The 20744-nt window shown below is 39.5% G+C and overlaps 1 protein-coding gene across 1 annotated transcript; it reads left to right on the top strand.

Moving 5' to 3' along the window:
* Positions 1–845: 845 nt before the first annotated feature.
* Positions 846–19507, top strand: ilf3a (interleukin enhancer binding factor 3a). The gene is made up of 19 exons (XM_065260176.2): positions 846–927; positions 1306–1484; positions 4023–4140; positions 4286–4482; positions 4601–4766; positions 6148–6295; positions 7966–8057; positions 8389–8484; positions 8688–8799; positions 8889–8986; positions 9103–9199; positions 10766–10846; positions 16129–16316; positions 16448–16588; positions 16667–16792; positions 16881–17021; positions 17105–17207; positions 18460–18771; positions 18849–19507. The coding sequence occupies exons 2-19, from the start codon at positions 1321–1323 to the stop codon at positions 18986–18988; spliced, it is 2520 nt and encodes an 839-aa protein (XP_065116248.2). The 5' UTR covers positions 846–927; positions 1306–1320; the 3' UTR covers positions 18989–19507.
* The last annotated feature ends 1237 nt before the right edge of the window (positions 19508–20744 follow it).

Below are 20744 nucleotides of genomic sequence, written 5' to 3'. Positions count from 1 at the left end.
TCAATAACTTGTTTTTATTCATTCATTTATTTCTACATAAACGTGGAATCAAATTTAAAGGCGGGGTGCATGATCTCTGAAAGCCAATGTTGATATTTGAAATCACCTAAACAAACACACCCCTACCCCAATAGAATCTGGACCTTCTTTTGATAGATCCGCCCCACACATACGCATGTCGGTTAGTAGACATGCCTCTTACTGCTGATTGGCTACAAGTGTGTTTTGGTACTCAGACCGACTTTCTTTTCCAAAGTGTTTTTTTCAAAAATCATGCACCCCGCCTTTAAACCAGAATGGATTCTCAGCTTTTGAAAACCCATGAAAGGCATTATCAGTGATTATTGGTATAAACATCAATAAGCAGTTATGCCATTCATGTTGAACAGTACATTTTGGTTTCTATGGCTTTTAAAAATAAATATTTCTTTATTTAAGTAAAGTTTAAGTAAAGATGTTCTGCTTAAACCAAGACACTTGTATTTTATTTTAATTTTTTTAATTAACTACAATCGATACAGAATTCGAATAAAAATGATCAAGATTCCTAACAGGATGGAAAGTTAATAATGTATTGTAACTACTATTTATTTTTTTAAATTCTATATTTTTTAATCAAACTAAATTTAATTTTAGAGTGAAACAAACCTAGTAATACCACCACAAAACCTGGAAAAATTCTTAAGAATAGCAATTTAGACAGTATTTACATTTTTTACACATTAAATATCTAAATTACTTAAGTGTATTAAAAAAAAACGTATGTTTAATATGTTAAAATGAATTAAAATAATCACCACATCAGATGAATTATCATGTAGTTCCACATGAATACGGTGGGTGCTGTGAAACATGAGTGCGCATGCGCTGTGAGGGTTCCCCCGGAAGTGGATCGTTTGTGCTTTCCTTAACTAAACCAAGCGGACGGTGAGTAAAATAACATGTTTAGCCGTATATATAAATTCATATTTGCACATGCAAATACACAATTTGGTTGATGTATATAACTGGTTGGTGTTTGCTAATACTAGCCATCGTGCAAGTAGATTTCACCGAAGAATCAGCAGCAGGCGTTTAACAAGCGGCTCGTCCTCGTGCATGCTAACGCTGTTCAGTGAATAATACTCGAAGTGTTTATGTGAAAATTTTGTTATTGCATGTCGAAACAACGTTTTTATCATAAGAAATATAAGCTAGAAATCTAATCATTCGAATTTTTATTTGATTGTATTTACATAACTGATTCAGTAATACGAGGCGGATAGTGCGTTTGAATGGATTATTGACTGTAAACATTGTGAGCAGGTTGCTGTGAGAGTTATGGCTCAACATATGAAGAATTTTCCGAGGAGGAGGAGGGCAGGACCTCTTCCACCTCGACCACCACCACCGTGCTGGGACGAACACAAGGCCTACGAGGAGCTGTTTTACTGGGATAATCTTATTCAGGAAGGTGTCCATCTTCACCCTCAAGACCTCGAACGGTACGACACCTAACTTACTATTGTACATTTTTACAACTTACCATGTCTCGAACTCTCAAAAGAGGTTACATTAAGTACAAAACAATTAAAATATTTTTTTAAAGGCAGGGTGCATGATCTCTGAAAGCCAATGTTGACATTTGAAAAAAAATCCCCTAAACCAACACTCCCCTACCCCAATAGAATCTGGACCTTATTTTGATAGACCCGCCCCACACATAGGCAACCCAGGCAACGATGATGGTTATTAGACACGCCCCTTACTGCTAATAGGTTACAAGTGTGTTGCGGTAGTCGGCCCAACTCGCTTTTCCAAAGTGTTTTTCAAAAATCATGCACCCCGCCTTTAAATACTGCATATATATTTCCTGTATATTCTGGTTGTATTAAAATACTCTACACTGATAAATAGTTATATATGCTTACTGTACCTGTTCACACGTACACGGTTATTTTTAAAACCATACCTTTTTCTATGCAGTTTGTCCACATGGGACCTTTATGAAAACTCCTGCCAGGGTCTATATCAGTGTGCAATCAGATCAGCTGCAATCAAAGGGGCGGGGTGTACGTGTCATGATGAAAATAAAAATATTTTTATTAAAAACACTCAAATAAAACTTAATTTTGAAGAAACTGACAGAAAATGAACACATTCTAGATTATTATTGAATTAAATGTTTTTAACAGATACCTCTAACGGGAATAGCTGCGTGATGAAGTGAAACTAAAGGGTTAATAAACACAAACTGAAGCAGATGTTGTAGAACGTCTGGCGAATGATGATAGATCGCGCGAAGATTGTAAAAACTGATCATGTCCCACTAGTAATTGCTATTAATAAGACAGAGAAATGGGATTGGGCCCAACTGTATAGTATTGTATACAAGTGTTTAATATCGGTATCGGCCAGAAGTTGTCTGTTTAAATCGGTATCGGCCCAAAAAAATCCTATCGGTGCATCCCTATTAATTACATAATCTTAAAGGAGTGTAACTACTGAAGCATGTAAATAATGCACATAAATAACATAAGCAAGAGCCCTCAACAATTATATCTAATCAACAGGCATGTGAAACCCTAGCAGGTTGCTCAAACAACAAAATCACCAGCCAACTTATTTAAATTTGCAAGAACTATAGACTAATACAATAACATGCTTAAATAAACCCAAAACATCCACTTACAGTTCTCACGGACACGCGTTTTATCAACTGGCTATCCTTCAGACAGTTGACGGACCATTTCGACCGTGTGGCGCGTGCGTCCGCGCTATTCTCAGAGATGCACTTGGCGGCCTTTTGTTCAGCTGATTTTTTTTTTGACTTAAGGCAGTAGGGTTTCCCAGCTTAGGCAGGCCGCCCGAACTGCAAAGCGCTGCAGGAAACCCTGGCTTACTTTGGTTTACGTGCTGTGGCAAGAACATTAACTCATGAAAGAGAGAGTCATTTTCAACGATGATTGTCTAAGAAGAGATGGGGTAAACAGCAACCACCAAAATCATGTGAAATCTTGCCAAATGAGCACTGTTTTTATCTGAATTCTACCCCCCCCCAAACATAAGCCTAAACCCAACAATTCATGGGATTAAAGGAGTGTGCACACCAAAGTTTTTAAACACGGCTGAAAAGGCAGGTGGATGCCAGCTGTTTTTAGTTGAGTGCTTTGGTTGCTTTGAAAAACAAAGCAGTAGTATCAGTCGTTGAACGATGTGGCGGTTGGTTGTTGTGATTTGTCCCGCCCCTCCTCCACTGTGATTTAAAGGCAGAGTGACAGTGACGAGCTGAGCTTTTCACCCAAAGTTGAATATATTTCAACTCTCTGCGCTCAGTGCTGCCAGCTGATGGCTTTTTTCAAAAGCGCTGCACTTCCATTGGAAACAATTGAACTAGGCCTGATGTGTACACCAAAACAATTAAATGCATCTGAAATTGCCAGATGCATTTAATTGTTTTGGTGTACACATCAGCATTGCAAAATCTTGCGAGACTTCAGAATAAGCATGGCGGATGATATGCAGGAAGAAATTGATACTTAAATATGATACTTCTGTTTTGTTTATCAGTCTTTGAACGATGCGCCAATTTGTTGTTGTTATAGTTGTCCCACCTCTTCTCCACTGTGATTGGACAGTTCAGACTGAACGACGTTGACGAGACCCATTTTGAGATCGTCCTATAGTCAGCCTGTGAGATTGCAATACACGATAGTGTTGGGGGGCCAATGGTTACTCATTTATAACACGTCACTTGATTGGTGGACCAAAAAAGAAGCACGTGTTACAAGGGTCGTTGTTTTTTAGCTATGAAATAAGTGCACTTTAATGTGAAACTATGATGATAATAAATATCATCATGAAAGCCCACTATCGGCCATATGTCTGTGTATTATCTATTAGCATTGGTGTACATGCCCCCTAATGGTGGCATGGTGGCCTAAGACATTTGCACAGTACTGTATGTTGAATTCAGTGTAAGTCACTTTGGATCGAAGGGTGTCCCAAATGCATAAATGTAAACTACACATTTTCTTTTGCAGATATGATGAGTTGCGTTATTGGTATGACTGCTTGTGTTATGAGGAAGACCTCAGGCAGTACAATGAATACGTCGTCGAGTACCAGAAGTGGGAAGATCAACATTTCCACCCAGGCGAGGTATATCGCTGTTATTGCCATATCCAGCATCTTATTTATTTAAAATATCAATATCAGTCAAATATTACGCATATGTAAATAGCATGCATAGTTGCATGCAACATTTGCTTTGTAATCAGTGTTATTCTCTGTTATTGATCCACAGCCGCCAATGGGTCCCCCACCCCAGCGCACATTTATAAATGAGGATCGCTACGTGAAAGCCAAACATGCCACCATATACCCAACAGCCGAGCAGCTTGAGGCGGTGCAGAGCATGGTGTCTCACATGGAATGTGGCCTGAAGGCGGTCTCTGATTTTCTGAATAAAAAAGAATGTGAAGCTACTGGTACTACTGAAAGGTATGTGTGTATTTCACAGGAAATTTATGCAAGATTTATCTGCATTGTCTTTGGCAAATATAACCTACTTTATACCTCAGATAGAAATATAGTAAGATTCATAATTTCCTCCTTCCAGTGATTCGGCGAAAAATAAACTCCGTGGGGTTTTGAGAGTAGGTCTAGTGGCGAAAGGACTCCTGCTGAAGGACAATTTGGATCTGGAATTGGTGCTTCTTTCCAGAGACGCACCCACCAGTTCTCTGCTCAGGCTCATCTCGGGAAAGCTGTCTGAGCTCATAAAGGTAGTGTATGTCTTGGCCTTTTTTGTTTCTATGTTTTTGGATTTTTATAAAAATAGATGTGTCAGTCATTAGATATAGGAAAACCTGGAACTATCAGGAAATTTTAAAAAAAATCTTGGAAAGTCATGGATGTGAATCATGTTAATTCTTTCCCTGCCTGTGTTTTTTTTTTAAGTTGCCAGTCAGGAGCAGCATTTTTTATGATTTTCACAAAAGTTTAATGCCTTCCAGAAAATGTTCTTCTTTAAATATATAAACGTGCAATATAACAAATGAAAGAACAAACCCTCTGCTTTTAACTCTTTCACCGCCAGCGTTTTTTAAAAAAAGTTGCCAGCCAGCACCAGCGTTTTTCATGATTTTCACCAAAGTTTAATTCCTTCCAGAAAATGTTCTTCTTTAAATATATAAACATACAATATACCAAATGAAAGAACAGACCCTCTGCTTTCAAACAAGAAAAACCCGTTTCATCCTACCTTCAGTGGTTCTTTTGCAATCAGCTTTTGAATATGGGTAGGTTTCTGCAAAAGCACCACATTTTAAGCAAAAAGCAGAGATAATTCAATTTTTGTGACGGACTTTTCATAGAGATCCCATTCAGAGCGATCTTTAAAACAGACACGGACATGCAGCCGCTTGCCATAGGGCAATACTTCCGGGTTTAAAAAGCTGGTGGATAATAGCGGTATTGCGGAAAGACGGAAAATCTCGTCATTGGCGGGGAAGCGTTTTCTCTTGATTGACGAGATATCTCATCAATGGCGGGGAAAGAGTTAAACAAAAAATTTCATCCTACCTTCATTTGTTCTCCCCTCTCAAATATGGGTCGGTTTCTTAAAAAAATACCTATTTTTGAGAAAAAAGCTGTGATAATTTGCTTTTGATAGAGATCAGATTCAGAGCGATGATCAAAACATACTGAGTTTGAACTGTTTGCCCTAAGGGAATACTTACAGGTTGTATAAGTTGGGTGAGCGCACCACCTGGTAGATAATAGTGGAAATTAGGGATGGGTATTGTTGGGGTTTTTTCGATACCGGTGCCAAATCGATACTTTTAAAACTGTTCCGGTGCCTAAAGCAGTACTTTGAAAAAAAGAGTCACTTTCCATGAAAAAACTTTCCGAAACTTGTAATAACCCTGGCGAAGTGCATTTGGCACAGAAATGCATCCGAATGGATGAAATACCATTGAACCACCCCTTTAAGAAGTCACTGACGTTATGCTCAGCTCTACCAAAAATTTTTGGGCTATATATTGGTCTCAGTTAGTGCAGTCTCTAGAATTGTTTTCAAATGTAGTTATCACAGACTAGTAAAAAAATCTATCTATATCTAATACACTTTATAGATTGCTTCCCTTATGTCCTTCCTGACAGGATGTTACCGAGGAGAAATACGTCATCACCCCGTCTATCCAAGAAGCCGCCATTATCGTGACGAACACGAAGGAGCCTCTCCTGAAACTAAACATCCGTCTGACGTCACCCACTGTCAGGGAGCAGGTTGAGAAAGAGGCAGCTGGAGGTATGAAATCATCCTGTCTCTTTTCTGGAGCAAAAAGACCTTCAGTATCATCAGAGGAGTGACGCTTTACAGTCGTGCTGCACCGTGGATGTTGATGCCACCTAAACCTTTGGTGCCTTCAGTGCTTTTCAAGTGTTTCTGTTCTCGCTGTTTTCCTTGGAAACCTCCGAACGTGTTCAACTCTAAAGCGATACGTAGGGTTTGCATTGCAGCAAAAAATTGCCAATAGACCCATAGTTTTTTGGGGCTTTTTTATAATGTATATTATATTTCATGCACTACAATGTGAAATCTATATCTACACAGATCAGGTTTATGTAACAGCTGTTTGGCTTTAGTTGTAGACGCTTTGGTGGATTGCATTTTTTTTTTTTTTTTTGCATTTAATTCTGAGTAATCTGTTCATAACTCGAGCAGATGCCACATGTATTTTGCTGCAGTATTTACCCTGTGCACAAATAAGTTTATTGAAATCTAAGTATTGCTATTGTTGCCTGTTGCAAATTAAGTTTCTCAACCAAATCTTCTAGTTTGTCAATTTTTAGGGGTGCTGGACTTTTGACCAACTGGAAACACTCTGTCTCGGGAGGGGGGCGGGACGCAGTTGGCCCAAAGAGGAAAAGGGGGAAAGAATCACAATGCATTCAAGTTCAGACAAATAACTCACCTGACCACAAAACCAATCTTAAGATTTTTTAAGAGCTGAACAAATAAGCTTTCCATTGATGTACTGCTTGTTAGGATATCTGATTTGTTAGGAAAATCGGGATTCTCAGGGTGCAAAAATCTAAATACTGAGAAAATTGCTTTTTTAAAATGACCCGAATCACTTTATACCCGAACCCGACGTGCATAAATAAGAATTTTTTTTTAAAGAAAGACCGACCTGAGACAAACCTGAGAAAATTAGACCCGAGTCCGACCCAAACTACTTGCACGCAGCAGTCAGACAGAAAGAAACTCCGGTGACCTCGCAACTAATTTGGCGAGCTGCTACATTTGTTTTACTTTGTTATCTGTCTACGACACCAAGGTTACCGCCAAAATGTACATTTAAAATTGACTGACATGTCTGTCTGAATGAAAACGAACCTATCGCCAGCCACACAATGTCGCAAGCGCTCTTGGCAAACAGATGAGAGGTTTGAAAAGGACATTGACGCGCACACGCAAGAGAGATCTGGTCCGCTCTGCAAAAACGCATTCATTTTAAATTACCCGAGACCCGATGCCGTTATTATCGTACCCGACTTGTGTCTGAGGCGCATGTGAGACTTTTAGACTCGAACCCAATCGGGTCTCGTGTCTGACCTCAGGTTACTGACCTCACCACTGCACCCACTTACAAAAATAAGTTTTGAGATATTTATAGTAAGAAATGTACAAAAAGTCTTCTTGGAATGTGATATTTATATAAAAAACTTTAATTTTGACTTATACAATGGCCATTTCTACAAATATACCCATGGTACTTATGACTGGTTTTGTGGTCCAGGGTCACATATGTACTTAGTCTTTAACCAACTAACGCGGTATAGATGGTGTGTATATATTACTTCCTCCTTTTCCTCTCGCCTGTGGGCAAGGGAACACTGCTTCTCCCCCTGGCCGGATGACAGAACCCCCCTTGGTCAAACTGTACCTTGTCTTCTTACTCCATTCGTCACTAGAACCGTGTGCGGAAAGCTCTCCGCAGGACGCTCTGGACAGGCAGAAATGCCTGGCTTCACTGGCGTCTCTCCGCCAGGCCAAGTGGTTCCAGGTTTGCATCCCGTCTTTATTTGTCTAAAAGTCGACTTGTAACTTAATCTGACCTTTGACCTGGGGAAAATACATATATTTAACCTTATTCTAAAAACATGCTTTTAACTATGTTTGATCATAGAAACGTACATTTATGCAGACCTGCGTATGAATTGTTTCCGCTTAGTCGCAGGTGTATCTTACCCAGGTTGCAATTTATTCGTGTTGGTCAGATGCTATAATTTGGCCAGATTTATTAAAAAGTAGTACGTCTTTTAAAAGCTTCTAGAAGTTCTCTGATGGTGCGCGTGCAGTCGTGTTAACAGGATTGTTGTTTGTTGGCTCGACAGGCTAAAGTTGCCGAGCTCCAGTCGTGTATGGTCGTGATTCGGATCTTCCGGGACCTGTGTGCCCGCGTTTCAACTTGGACTCCGCTTAAAGACTGGGTGAGTCAGATGCAAAAAAAAACCCATGATATTTACATTTATGTATTTGGCACACACATTTTTATCAGTATGCGCGTTTCCTGGGTTTGAACATATGACCTTTTGAGCTGCTAACGCAATGCTCTACCATTGAGCTATAGATGTATAGATATATTGGCTTAGTTGAAGAATAGTTTAATAATTGGCAATATTTTTGTATTCAGATTATCGAACTGCTATGCCATAAAGCCATTTCAACCAGTGAGAGACCGCTAGGACCGGGAGAATCAGTGAGGAGAGTTCTTGAATGTGTTGCGTCAGGGATACTTCTGGATGGTAAAGACCCAACACACTATGTGTTTTTTTGTTTTTTTTTTGGGGTGTGGTATTTTTTTTTTGATCTACCGTATGATTTTTCTCTACAGATGGTCCGGGCATCTCTGACCCTTGTGAACGAGAGAATACTGACGCTGGTGCCTATCTCACCCGGCAACAGCGGGAGGACATTACCCAGAGTGCACAGGTACACTGCAACCTTAAATTTAAACACATAATCTCTTTGCGATTTTTGGTGTCCATGTCCAAACAGAACGACATTATGGACAAAACTCATTTTGTTTGCTTGTCTCTCACCTTTAGTTTGCCTTAAGACTGTCAGCATTCGGGCAGATGTACAAAGTGCTTGGAATGGACCGTCTTACTTCAAAATATAGAATGATCAACCAACAGGTCTTAGGTAACAACTAAACTCGTGTCTGTGTGTTTCACACACAACATGCAAACATATTGAGGGGTAAAAACCAAAAGGGCATAAGTGACATTCACCAATCTTACATGAGAACCAGAACAAAACACTTTGTGTACTGATTTCAATCTTTTTAAAACTCCAAGTTGATCAAGAATTCACTTTTCATATTGGCAGAAAGAGCTCAATAAGAGCTTTCAATGGTGGTCGCTTGGTTAAATATATATATATATATATATATATATATATATATAAAAGGCACACCGCAGAACTTTTTGGCCACTAGTGGGTGCTAGACATGTATTTTTCACCTCTAGCGCCCCTAGAGGCCACAAGCGCCGCAGCACTGTCGCAAAGGAAAAGAAGACCACTCTTTAGGTCACAAAGTGTGCCTTCCAGCATTTTATATGAAAATTATTTCATGGGTTTTATTTTTTTAAAGATCACGTAGCTCACGTTTACAAGCCAGTTTCAATGGTGGTCGCTTGGTTAAAGTTTATATAAAAAAATTGCCTTAAAGGGGAATCGAACCGGGATCGCCCGTGTCTTAGGTCCGTGACGCCACCACGGCGCCATAATGTCACGTGATATAAGTCTCTCTCTAAACTCTCCAAGTAGCCTCCAGTAAAATTCACGTAAAAAAAATCCCAGTTGGGATTTATATATGCAAGCAATATAACATTACTTACTAGTCCAGTACAGTATCGGTCAGAAAGCCTTCCTCCTCCTTTAGTTCACGCCAGCGAGCGAACACTGGCCCAATATTGATCCGCGTCCTTCATTTTATTCTGTCACTCTCCCGTTTTCTTTTTCTGGTCTCCTTCGACAAAACCTTGGGTTTCTTTTTCTTAGTTGCTATTTTGGCCATGAAAAAAAATCAGGAAAATAAATAGTTGCGCACTCACGTCTGAATTTGAGGAGGTGGAGGAAGTGACGTATGCCGTAAAGCAAAATTTTTTTGTTCTTTTTTGTGCTCTGGTTACTACCCAAAATCCCAAGTTTAAAAGTACGAGTAAAATTGATAAAGACCCTGTCAGGCTATGGTAGACGTGTCATTCAACTTATTTTAAGTCGATGTACCATCACAAGGGTCTTGAAAATATATTATGAAGGTTGAAAAACTACAAAGTGTCACTTTAACCCATTTTACCCAAAATTTTACTTTCGCCCCTCTGGTTCTCACCCCTCGATATGTTAATTACTTTTTCGCATATAAAAAAAACTGGCATTCACCTTTTAATATGCTATATTCTTGTGGCTACTGAATAGGAGTTGATGTGGGCAGTCAGATCTGTATTTCTTCATGATTTTGAATCGAATCGTGGTAACTGAATGACCCATTTTTTATTTTTTTATTTTTTGTTTACATTTAATGTTCTAGATGCACTTGGAATAGGGTGCATTTGCATATTAAAATGTGTCTGCTTAGTATTATGAACAATTGTGGTATCATTTTGTTTCTTAAATGCATCTTTTAAGAAATTTAACAGTAACTAATTGTCACGTTTATAATTCTTGCTTATGTTTACTGTTTTGTTTTGTTTTGTTTTGTTGTAGTGGCCGACTCATCAGCAAAAAGACCAAGGGAAGCTTATGATACAGGAGATCCTGATTTAAGGCCAAAGTTTCCAAGGAAAGGTACGCTTGGTCTCTTTGGTTCTAATTAATTTTTTCATAGTAAAGAATAGGGCTGCACGATAAATCGCATGCAATACCACGCGCATCACGTCAGTAATGCTGGTTCCTTGATTAATATTAAATCGCCAACAGCTGTTTTCAGATGGCGTGACATTAACTGCACAGACCCGTAGTTCCCTGACAAGCTGGGTCATATCGCAGGCGATACGTCCGCGATAATTAATGCGAAATTACCCCGATTGTCAGTGAACTACGGCTCTGTTTAGTTAAAGCTGCTCCATCTGAAAACAGCTGATGGCGATTTACTGCTACTCAAGGAACCGGCATTACTGACGTGATGCGCGTGACAAACACATGCGATTTATCGTGCAGCCCTAGTAAATAATATAGGTGGACTACAATAAATAGGGGTGGGTATATTTAAGCATAGCATATTTCAGTTTAGGATTTTGTATACGTTTTTTTTTTCCATTGGATGCATTAGGGCAGTAACGAGATGGAAAACGGTTGGATAGGATTTGGTCTTCTGACCTTTTACCATTCTGTACCTGTTTTGATGAATACGCACGTGTGTGGGAGATAGAGACAAACCAGATACTGGCCGTTTCTCAATCCAAAGACTGCAGCCTGCAAAAGCGGCATATATGCAGGCTACTTCATCAAGCCTGGTTTATTTAAGATAACTGAGCTTTACTTGTTCATATGCTGCAGCCTTATGCTACGTACACACCAAACGCGTGGCATCGTGTTACTCGCTCTAGATTACTCGCAGGATTTAACTTCGTGCATGCAAATTTTTCGCTCAAGTTGAATATTTTCAACTTGGGCGAAGAAGCGTTTGAGGCGAATAATGTGTGTTTTCGCGACAAGCGCGCCACTTATATTGCGTCATTCGCATTGGCCCACGTGAGGACATGTCTGATTACGTGTTTGCATTGACTTTGTATGTAATCTGCTCAAATCGTTGAACTCGCGTCTGGTGTGGACCCAGAGTTAGGATTGAAAAACGGCCAGATAAACATATAAACAGATAAAATGAGGGGGCGGGAAGGATTTGCCCTGTGGGGCTTGAGTTTGACATTTCTGCACTAGGGTTTTCAGAAGTTGAAAAAACTTTCCAAAACTTGTAGGTAAGAGGAGAAGTGTTTGGCTAGGAAATACTCCTTTACACATCCAACTGCTTTTTTTAACCCTTGCCAATGTTTAGCATGAGGAATCAATCTCTTTAACTGTGTTAATATGTCAGAATGCATGAAATACCGTTTGACCTGCCCTTTAAAGGTGCATTGTGTAAATTTTTATGACAGAAATGCTATGTATTATACATAACTAAATTAATTATATGGTCAGTGGTGTATAAAGATCTTACAAATTGAACTATATTGTTTTTATTACCTTAAAATAAGCCGTTTTTACATACACCACACGTCCCCTTACTTGGAAGTCGCCGTTTGCGCCACCATTTTTCTACAGTAGCCCTAAATGGACAAACTGCTCTATAGAGCGTGTTTTGTCACTACGTTGTCTCAGACGTTGACTAGGGCTGTCACAATTATTAAATAATCGTCTCATCGCGATGATTTCAGATCACCGCAATGATTACATATCTCTCTTAAAACACAAGGGGGAGCTGCAGCGCCTGTATAAACGGGACAGTATCAGATGGTGCTCTTTGACTGACAATGTAACGCTATACATTGCAAAGCCATTTAATACAATGGAAAACGACATTTAAAGAAATGCTGCAAAACGTTGATGAGCAGTATGAATTGCCAATTGGCAAATTGATACCGCTAAAAATCTACACATTGGACCTTGTTGTGCAAGACGCAAATTATCCAACCTTTACAAACCAAGTGTTTTAACCAATTTTATATGCAATCCTCAAGAACATTTGAAACCTGTGTTATGTTCTCTTTTACTTCGCGTGTTGCTTTAATGTAAAGTATTATAATCACTGAGTTGGGAATATATGCATGACAGCTCTTCAACAAAATATTTGCATATGGTTTTGTAGTAACTAGTTTATTAAGAGTTAGAGTAGAGAGAATGATACATGTATTAGATAGAAATAAAGTATAAGAGATACATTACAATTTAATGCATGATTTGCAGACTTGTCGTCAGAGAAGAAAACGCTGAAGAGCTCGGAGACGAAGAACAAAGATGTATAAGATGATATTAGGGACGTTCCCCCGGTAAATGTAAGCTCAAAGCATCAAAGGCGTTCATCAAGGGCCCCTGGATATGATCAAAGAAGTTGGACTTGAGACCTTGTCTATAAATTGATGCAGCTGGAGAGCTTAGTCAGATCTGGACACCGTCAGCATCTCCGTTGTCTGACAGCCTGAAACTTGTTTGCTTTTTAAAACATTAGACTTGGATGTAGACTCTGTATTTGTGTTTCTTTTTTTATTCAATTCTGTATTTTTGTTTCTTTTTTTATTCAATTCGGAAAAATGTAACCGCAAAAAACCAAATCTTGTTAATAAATTAATTACTAAACAAGAAGAGGTCTGTGTGCTTAAACTTTAATTTAGCTCAGAGAAAATATCCATGGGGGAAGTCTTCTGCCAGTCTTGTGTGAGTATGATTTAATCTTAGAGTATTACTTTAATTAAGATAATGTGATAAGTGTACTTGGGGACAAGATTGCAGATTAGACTATCTTTGTCTACCCTAAATAGAAAGAATATGCAAAAGGTACCTAATTTCCATACCATAAAACAACATTTAAAGAGCACCTATCCTTCGATTCGTGATTTTACATTTCCTTTGGTGTGTAAGTGTGTATTAGTACATGTTAACGGTTATTGATAGGACACTATATTGATATATCGACCTTTTCGGCCGATAAATTTTTTTCAATCAACCAGTAATGTTTGTAATAAATAGAAAGTCAGTGTTACTCAATGTAAAGCCAAAGTCTGGCAGACTGTAAAATGACCGATCATTATTCATTTTTTAACATGATGTTATTTTCCGTCACAACACCACACTAGTTCAACACACTTATTCAAACAGTACCGTGAGATGTCAAATTAATGAGTCCCTCCAGAAAAACGTGATTATGCGATCGCATGATTTAACGCATTATCAGCCAAAGTCCACAATTTTATGCGGGGGACGCATTTTTTCAAATACGCCACACTTTCGTAATCCCAGCATTTTCACTGCAAAAATCAAATCTCTTACCATAAAGTTGAAAAATGTTGCATTTACCTTACACAAGCGCAGCCATGTCCCCTGTTGCCATGGGAACTTTATGAAGTGACGTGAACCATAGATATGTATAAAGGCTAGGTGTCTTAAGGCCGAGTCTCTAACGGCATCACCTGGCGGCCATCTTACCTCAGACAGCTCGCTCACTCGTAGCATTGAGTTTAATGGTGCAGGTACTTTTAAAGCGTAACTAAACCCTAAACCAACTTTTTTTAGTTAAAGGGATACTTCACCGATTTAGCATTCAGCTTTGTATCTGTAGAAACCCGGCAGTATTACTGAATGACCATGTTTCCCTCCATCATTTCCCCCTGAGAGGAGAGATATCTGCATTTTGGTTCTGCCAAAAAGTCCTCCGATGATGCAAAAATCGTCATATTACATCATCGGAGGACTTTTTTGCAGAACCAAAATGCAGATATCTCTCCTCTCAGGGGGAAATGAGGGAGGGAAACATGGTCATTCAGTAATACTGCCGGGTTTCTACAGATACAAAGCTGAATGCTAAATCGGTGAAGTATCCCTTTAATGATCTGTAAGAATGGGGCTTTATTAGTGCTGTTAATTAATTTTAGTAAGTTTTTTGACATTTGGATGTAAAGTGTTTCAATACTACAATATATGGTGTAAAAACGTCTGAGTGCTCCCCTCTTCAGGTTGAACGGTGGCTACTACAGTTTTTAATTTTCCTATTGGATGGTGGGTCCAAAAAATGACTCGTGACGTAAGCAGGTTCAAGATCACCACGCCCTTGTTACGATCTCACCACACTTTTCTTGCATTTTTCAAATATTGCCAGTGGGTGGAGTCAGGCTCTAACCAGAGGTTTAGTTAGGCTTTAAATGACCATAACTTGCTAAATTTTCTACCGATTTTCAAACGGTTTGGTTTTTAAAAAAAACGTTATTAACGTTTAAGCATCCGGAATTATAGCCACGTTAATAACGTTTTTTTTTTAAAACCAAACCGTTTGAAAATCGGTAAAAAATTAAGCAAGTCATTTAAAAGTACCTGCATCATTAAAACTTAATGCTACGAGTGAGCGAGCGCCCTGTGGTAAGATGGCCGCCAAAATGCGGACGTTCCACTCAATTGGCCAGCGGCGAGGGTGAGACATCTAGCCTTTATACATATCTATGACGTGAACATCATTGAAAAGCTGAAAACAGTTTTTGCTAATTTTTTGCAGTTCATTGCATAAAATTGCATAAATGTCCCACATATTCCATCGCATTTTTTTAAGAAAAAGTGCCGGAAGATCAAGGATTTTTAACGCAACAATCATAAAAAACTCTGGAACTGAAACTTTTTGGAAGTACTGATTAATTATGTCTTGTGAATATGTTTTAATGACTTTAAAGGGTATATTTATTAATGTTTTGCATAACAAATGTATATTTACTTTCACCAGTTTTCTGTTCGTCCCTTATTTACTGTAGCAACATTTGAGGTATATCGGCCATATAGCTTTCTTAATATCGCCATCAGCCATAAACTAAAAAAAACCCATATCGGTCGACTGCTATTAATAATATGCAAATGGTACAAAGTATACAATGATGCAATTTATCGTCTCCAACGTAAATCTCTTTTCTTGGACTACAACAAACACACGGATTGTAGGCAATAGTTTACTGTTGACGTGGACAAGACCGACATTATCATAATTCCTCATGATTTGGATTCACAACCTGTAAGTAACTCCTGTCAGCATTGCATTGTGAGTGAATCTTTCAAACATGGTAAGGAGCGTCACATTTCCAGCTGACGTCAGAGTTATTCAGGCCAATCACAACATACAGATTTTAGCTTGCCAATCAGGGACACTGAGCTTTTCAAATCGATGAGTTTTGTACAAAATCAGTGCGTTTCAGGAAAAGAGGAGCTATGGTATGTGGAAAATTAGTTTTTTGAACCATAAACCATGCGAACACATTGGATTATACCAAATACACAGAATAACGTTGAATGAAATAGGTGCACTGTGAATAGTCTTAAAGCATGTCACATAATTAATTCAGTATTGTTTTAAGAAATAATTTCCTCTCTTTTTTTTACAGATAGGATTGAGCCAGCAAATGCGCTCATGAAGCTGAACCAGCTGCGTCCTGGGACTATCTACAAACTGGCATCACAAACCGGGCCCGAACATGAACCTCAGTTCACCATGTCTGTGGAGGTGGACGGGGTCACGTATGTAGCGACAGGGCCCTCCAAACGCAGTGCCAAGCTGCACGTCGCCCAGAAAGTGAGTCGGATAATAAAGTCATTCAATGATTTGTTATGATACATATGCGTGGCAGGAGATGCCACTTCCGGCAGTTAGCATAAAAACAAAGCTTTTGGATGTAGATTAAATTTATGCTTCATGCCACACAGGTTCTGCAGGCATTAGGTGTACCCGTGGTGCCAGAGGTCAAGCCTCCCATTGTGATTAAGACTGCCGTTGTGCCTGCAGCTCCTAACTCTGCGACGAGTTCAGATGAAACCATGACAGCTGGATCGGAAGATAGCTCAGAGGTCAGTGTCCATAGAAAGTGATTAAAACGCTGTGGGCTTCAATGATAGAGTTTGACCCAATCGGTTACGTTACCGCAGGGCGGCCCCATCCTTACCAAACACGGCAAAAATCCCGTCATGGAACTCAACGAGAAACGCAGAAGCCTCAAATACGAGCTCATCTCCGTCAAGGGCCGTTTCAACGACAAAACTTTCACGATTCAGGTCAGTGCCATCCCACTTTGAATACTTGCGAAGATACAATGTGACATCCAAGTCATTTGTGTACGTTTTGCCTATTTCCTGTTTTCAGGTGGACGTTGATGGACAAAAGTTCCAGGGCTCTGGGTCAAATAAGAAATTGGCTAAAGCCAACGCAGCACTAGCGGCATTAGAGCAGCTCTTTCCTGAAGGTTCACCTGCGGACCCCCTCAAGAAGAAGCGACCCCCAATGGTATGTGCTAAAATGTTCTTTTGGCTTTTTCAGCGGTGGTGTTTACCATTTTACAGTCATGGTAAAACATGTTTGTCCCCTAGGGTTATGGCATGGCTGGTGTATATTACAATGCAGGCGGTCGAGGTAGAGGAAGAGGCCGTGGGAGAGGAAGAGGACTGAACAACACTGGCTCAAAGTTTCCAGGTACAATGTTAACATCATGAAAGAAGTCTGATATTTTTTGTTGTTTGTCACGTGAACTGCATTCTGGTTATGTGTAAACATGCCTAAGCATGCAAATAGGATGCTGATGCTTACACAAACATGGTGCTTGTTCCGTAAGGACTAGGCAGTATTGCAGTTTTATTAAATTCTGTCATGAACGTTTTTCTAGTTATGTTAACCTCTGAAAACTACACTTGAAACTTGATATATTTTTCTGGAAAATTCATGAAAAAAATCAACCTAGGCTAAGCCTTAAAGGAATATTCCATTTTCTTAAAAGAAAAAATCCAGATAATTTACTCACCACCATGTCATCCAAAATGTTGATGTCTTTCTTTGTTCAGTCGAGAAGAAATTATGTTTTTTGAGGAAAACATTGCAGGATTTTTCTCATTTTAATAGACTTTAATAGAGCCCAACATTTAATACTTAACTCAACACTTAAACAGTTTTTTTCAACAGAGTTTCAAAGGACTATAAACGATCCCAAATGAGGCATAAGGGTCTTATCTAGTGAAACGATTGTCATTTTTGACAAGAAAAATTAAAAATATACACTTTTAAAGCACAACTTCTCGTCATGTAGATCCGGTCGTGATGCGTCAGCTGACCCCACGCAATACGTCATGACGTCAAGAGGTCACAGAGGACGAACGCGAAACTCCGCCCCAGTGTTTACAAGTCTCTAGAAAGAGGACCGTTCCTACATTGTTGTATGTCAACTGATACCAATTAATGTCTTTGTGTCAGTTTATTGTTTACAATGGTCCGCAAATGTGCGTTTTATATATGTAACACGTGATCTCCCTACGTCACTACGCATTTACGTGAGGTCGCGCTGGACCGGATCTAGACGAGAAGTTGTGCTTTAAAAGTGTATATTTTTTATTTTTCTTGTCAAAAATGACAATCGTTTTGCTAGATAAGACCCTTATGCCTCGTTTGGGATCGTTTATTTGAAACTCCGTAAAAAAAAACTGTTACGTGTTGAGTGTTAATTGTTGGTGTCTATTAAAGTCCATTAAAATGAGAAAAATCCTGCAATGTTTTCCTCAAAAAACATAATTTCTTCTCGACTGAACAAAGAAAGACATCAACATTTTGGATGACATGGTGGTGAGTAAATTATCTGGATTTTTCTTTTAAGAAAATGGAATATTCCTCTAACATGTTATTAAAAAATGTCTGTACATCCTAAATCTTTAAATGCCATCTGTTTCTATTTCACCAGTGTCCACTGCTAATGCTGGAGTCGCACCGACCCCAACCGTTACCAGTGCCGGCACCACCCCCATGGGGGATGGTTCTGCGATTTCCAGCGCAAACGCCGCCACCTACCAGGCCGTCCCTCCACCTGCGACCGGCTATTTTAATCAATACAGCCAGTCCTATTCACAGTTCAAGAAACCACCAAACCAGGGCCAGACTCCGAATCAGAACAAAACCCCCGCCCAGGCGCCTCTCGTAGGACCAGACTATGGTTACGGATATCAGGGTCCTCCAGGCGTGGGTATGCCAGGACCGACAGATTATAATTACGCAGGTAAGGGTCTAAATGACAACAGGGCGGTCAGTTTGTTCATTTGAGGTATACCTGAACTTACTCTGTTTTGTCTTTAGCTTTCAGCGGACCACCCGGTACAGCGACGTTCGGGCCACCGGGTACCACTCCTCCTGCCTATGGCTACACCCAAAGCGCTTACCCCAACCTGGGTGGCTACAGCAGCGGAACCAATAGCACAGACTTTGCCTACAGATAAACATGCCGGGGTTCATCATTCAGGACGTTTCTGCAGTTCTATAGCGTCACTACAGCTTAAACATTCACTCCCTGTACCTTTTAGGATTTTATACTGTGTTTGTGTGCTAATTTTCCTATTTGAACTACACTGATTTTGATTCATCATTCAGGAGGGTGGAAGTTGATTTTTTTGTCTGTGCCTAAATGGTTGATGTGACTCAAGTGGAATTTCTTAATAGTGACTTTACTGCGACAATACGTTTTCCACCCAAGGTATATTTATCAGCACCCTCTTTTTGTTCCTCTGTATTTTAACAGGTTTTCGTTTCGAATGTGAATGTGTGTACTAATACAGACACGGATGATTACTTATCTAAAACCACCGTGTAGGACGTTCCTCAATTTGGACTTTTAATATGTTTGATTTGCATTTATCGATGTTTGATCACTTGCGTAAATGTTTGTGTTCTAGGGTCAGATGGATGTTGTATGCTATCTGTGACCGGTGCAGAAATAAACTTTTGTTTTCCATTTTTAATCATTCGTTTTCATTGCAAAACCCGAAGGAAGCTCATCAGTACATCGTGCAAGTCCATGTTTATGCGTTGGGTCAAACAGGGACAAATATGGGTTAATTTACTTATTCTTACTTATTCATTTAGCTGACGCTTTTATCCAAAGCGACTTACAATTGCTGTACATGCCAGAGGTCGCACGCCTCTGGAGCAACTAGGGGTTAAGTGTCTTGCTCAGGGACACAATGGTGTGTCACAGTGGATTCGAACCCTGGTCTCTCACACAAAGTCGAATGTCTTATCCACTGCGCCATCACCACCCCAACGTGTGGGTTTTTCTCTTTTTGACCCAACGCTGGGTTGAACATAAGCGACCATTTTTTTGTGTACTGAAACAAATCAGTGTTTAAGTTATCAAAGAGCTGTTTCAGCGAATGGACGTCGACTAGAAGCCACAAAACTCTTTGGGGCGGTGTCCCAGACAGGGCTTAAGCCTAGTCCCAGACTAATTTAAATGTTAGTGTTGTCTTGATCGAAAACAACTTGCTCTGACATATCTTAAAGGGACACTACATTTTTGAAAATATGCTCATTTTCCAGCTCCCCTAGAGTTAAACGTTTGATTGTAACCATTTTGGAATCCATTCAGCTGATCTCTGGGTCTGGCGTTAGCACTTTTAGCATAGCTTAGCATAATCCATTGAATCTGATTAGACCGTTAGCATCACACTCAAAAAGAATCAAAAAGTTTCAATATTTTTCCTATTTAAAACTTGACTCTTCTGTAGATACATCGTGTACTAAGACCATCGGAAAATTAAAAGTTGCGATTTTTATGGCTAGAACTATACTCTCATTCTGGCGTAATAATCAATGACTTTGCTGCCGTAACATGGCTGCAGGTGGCGCAATAATATTACGCAGTGCGCGAATTTAGTCCCCTGCTGTTAAAAGATACTAAGGGGACTATTTTCCACTGCTGCGTAATATCATTGTGCCTCCTGCGAGAGTATAGTTCCTAGCCATTTCGGCATAGAAATTCGCAACTTTTAATTTTCTGTCAGTCTTAGTAGATGATGTAACTACAGAAGAGTCAAGTTTAAAAAAAAAAAAATCCAAACTATTTGGTTATTTTTTTTGCGCGATGCTAATGGTATAATCAGATTTATTGGATTATGCTAAACTATGCTAAAAGTGGTAGCGCCAGACCCGGAGATCAGTTTAATGGATTCCAAAACAGTAAGATTCAAATGTTTAACT

This window comes from Paramisgurnus dabryanus, chromosome 7 (genome assembly GCF_030506205.2).
Source record: "Paramisgurnus dabryanus chromosome 7, PD_genome_1.1, whole genome shotgun sequence".
Taxonomy (NCBI): Eukaryota; Metazoa; Chordata; class Actinopteri; order Cypriniformes; family Cobitidae; genus Paramisgurnus; species Paramisgurnus dabryanus.
This window is presented reverse-complemented; position numbering and strand designations above follow the sequence as displayed.

Excerpts from the sequence above, each read along its gene's own strand:
- ilf3a (XM_065260176.2), top strand. The coding sequence starts at position 1,321 with ATGGCTCAACATATGAAGAATTTTCCGAGGAGGAGGAGGGCAGGACCT. Across the intron at positions 10,847-16,128 it reads GCCAAAGTTTCCAAGGAAAG|ATAGGATTGAGCCAGCAAAT; the intron begins GTACGCTTGGTC and ends TTTTTTTTACAG. Across the intron at positions 16,589-16,666 it reads GATCGGAAGATAGCTCAGAG|GGCGGCCCCATCCTTACCAA; the intron begins GTCAGTGTCCAT and ends ACGTTACCGCAG.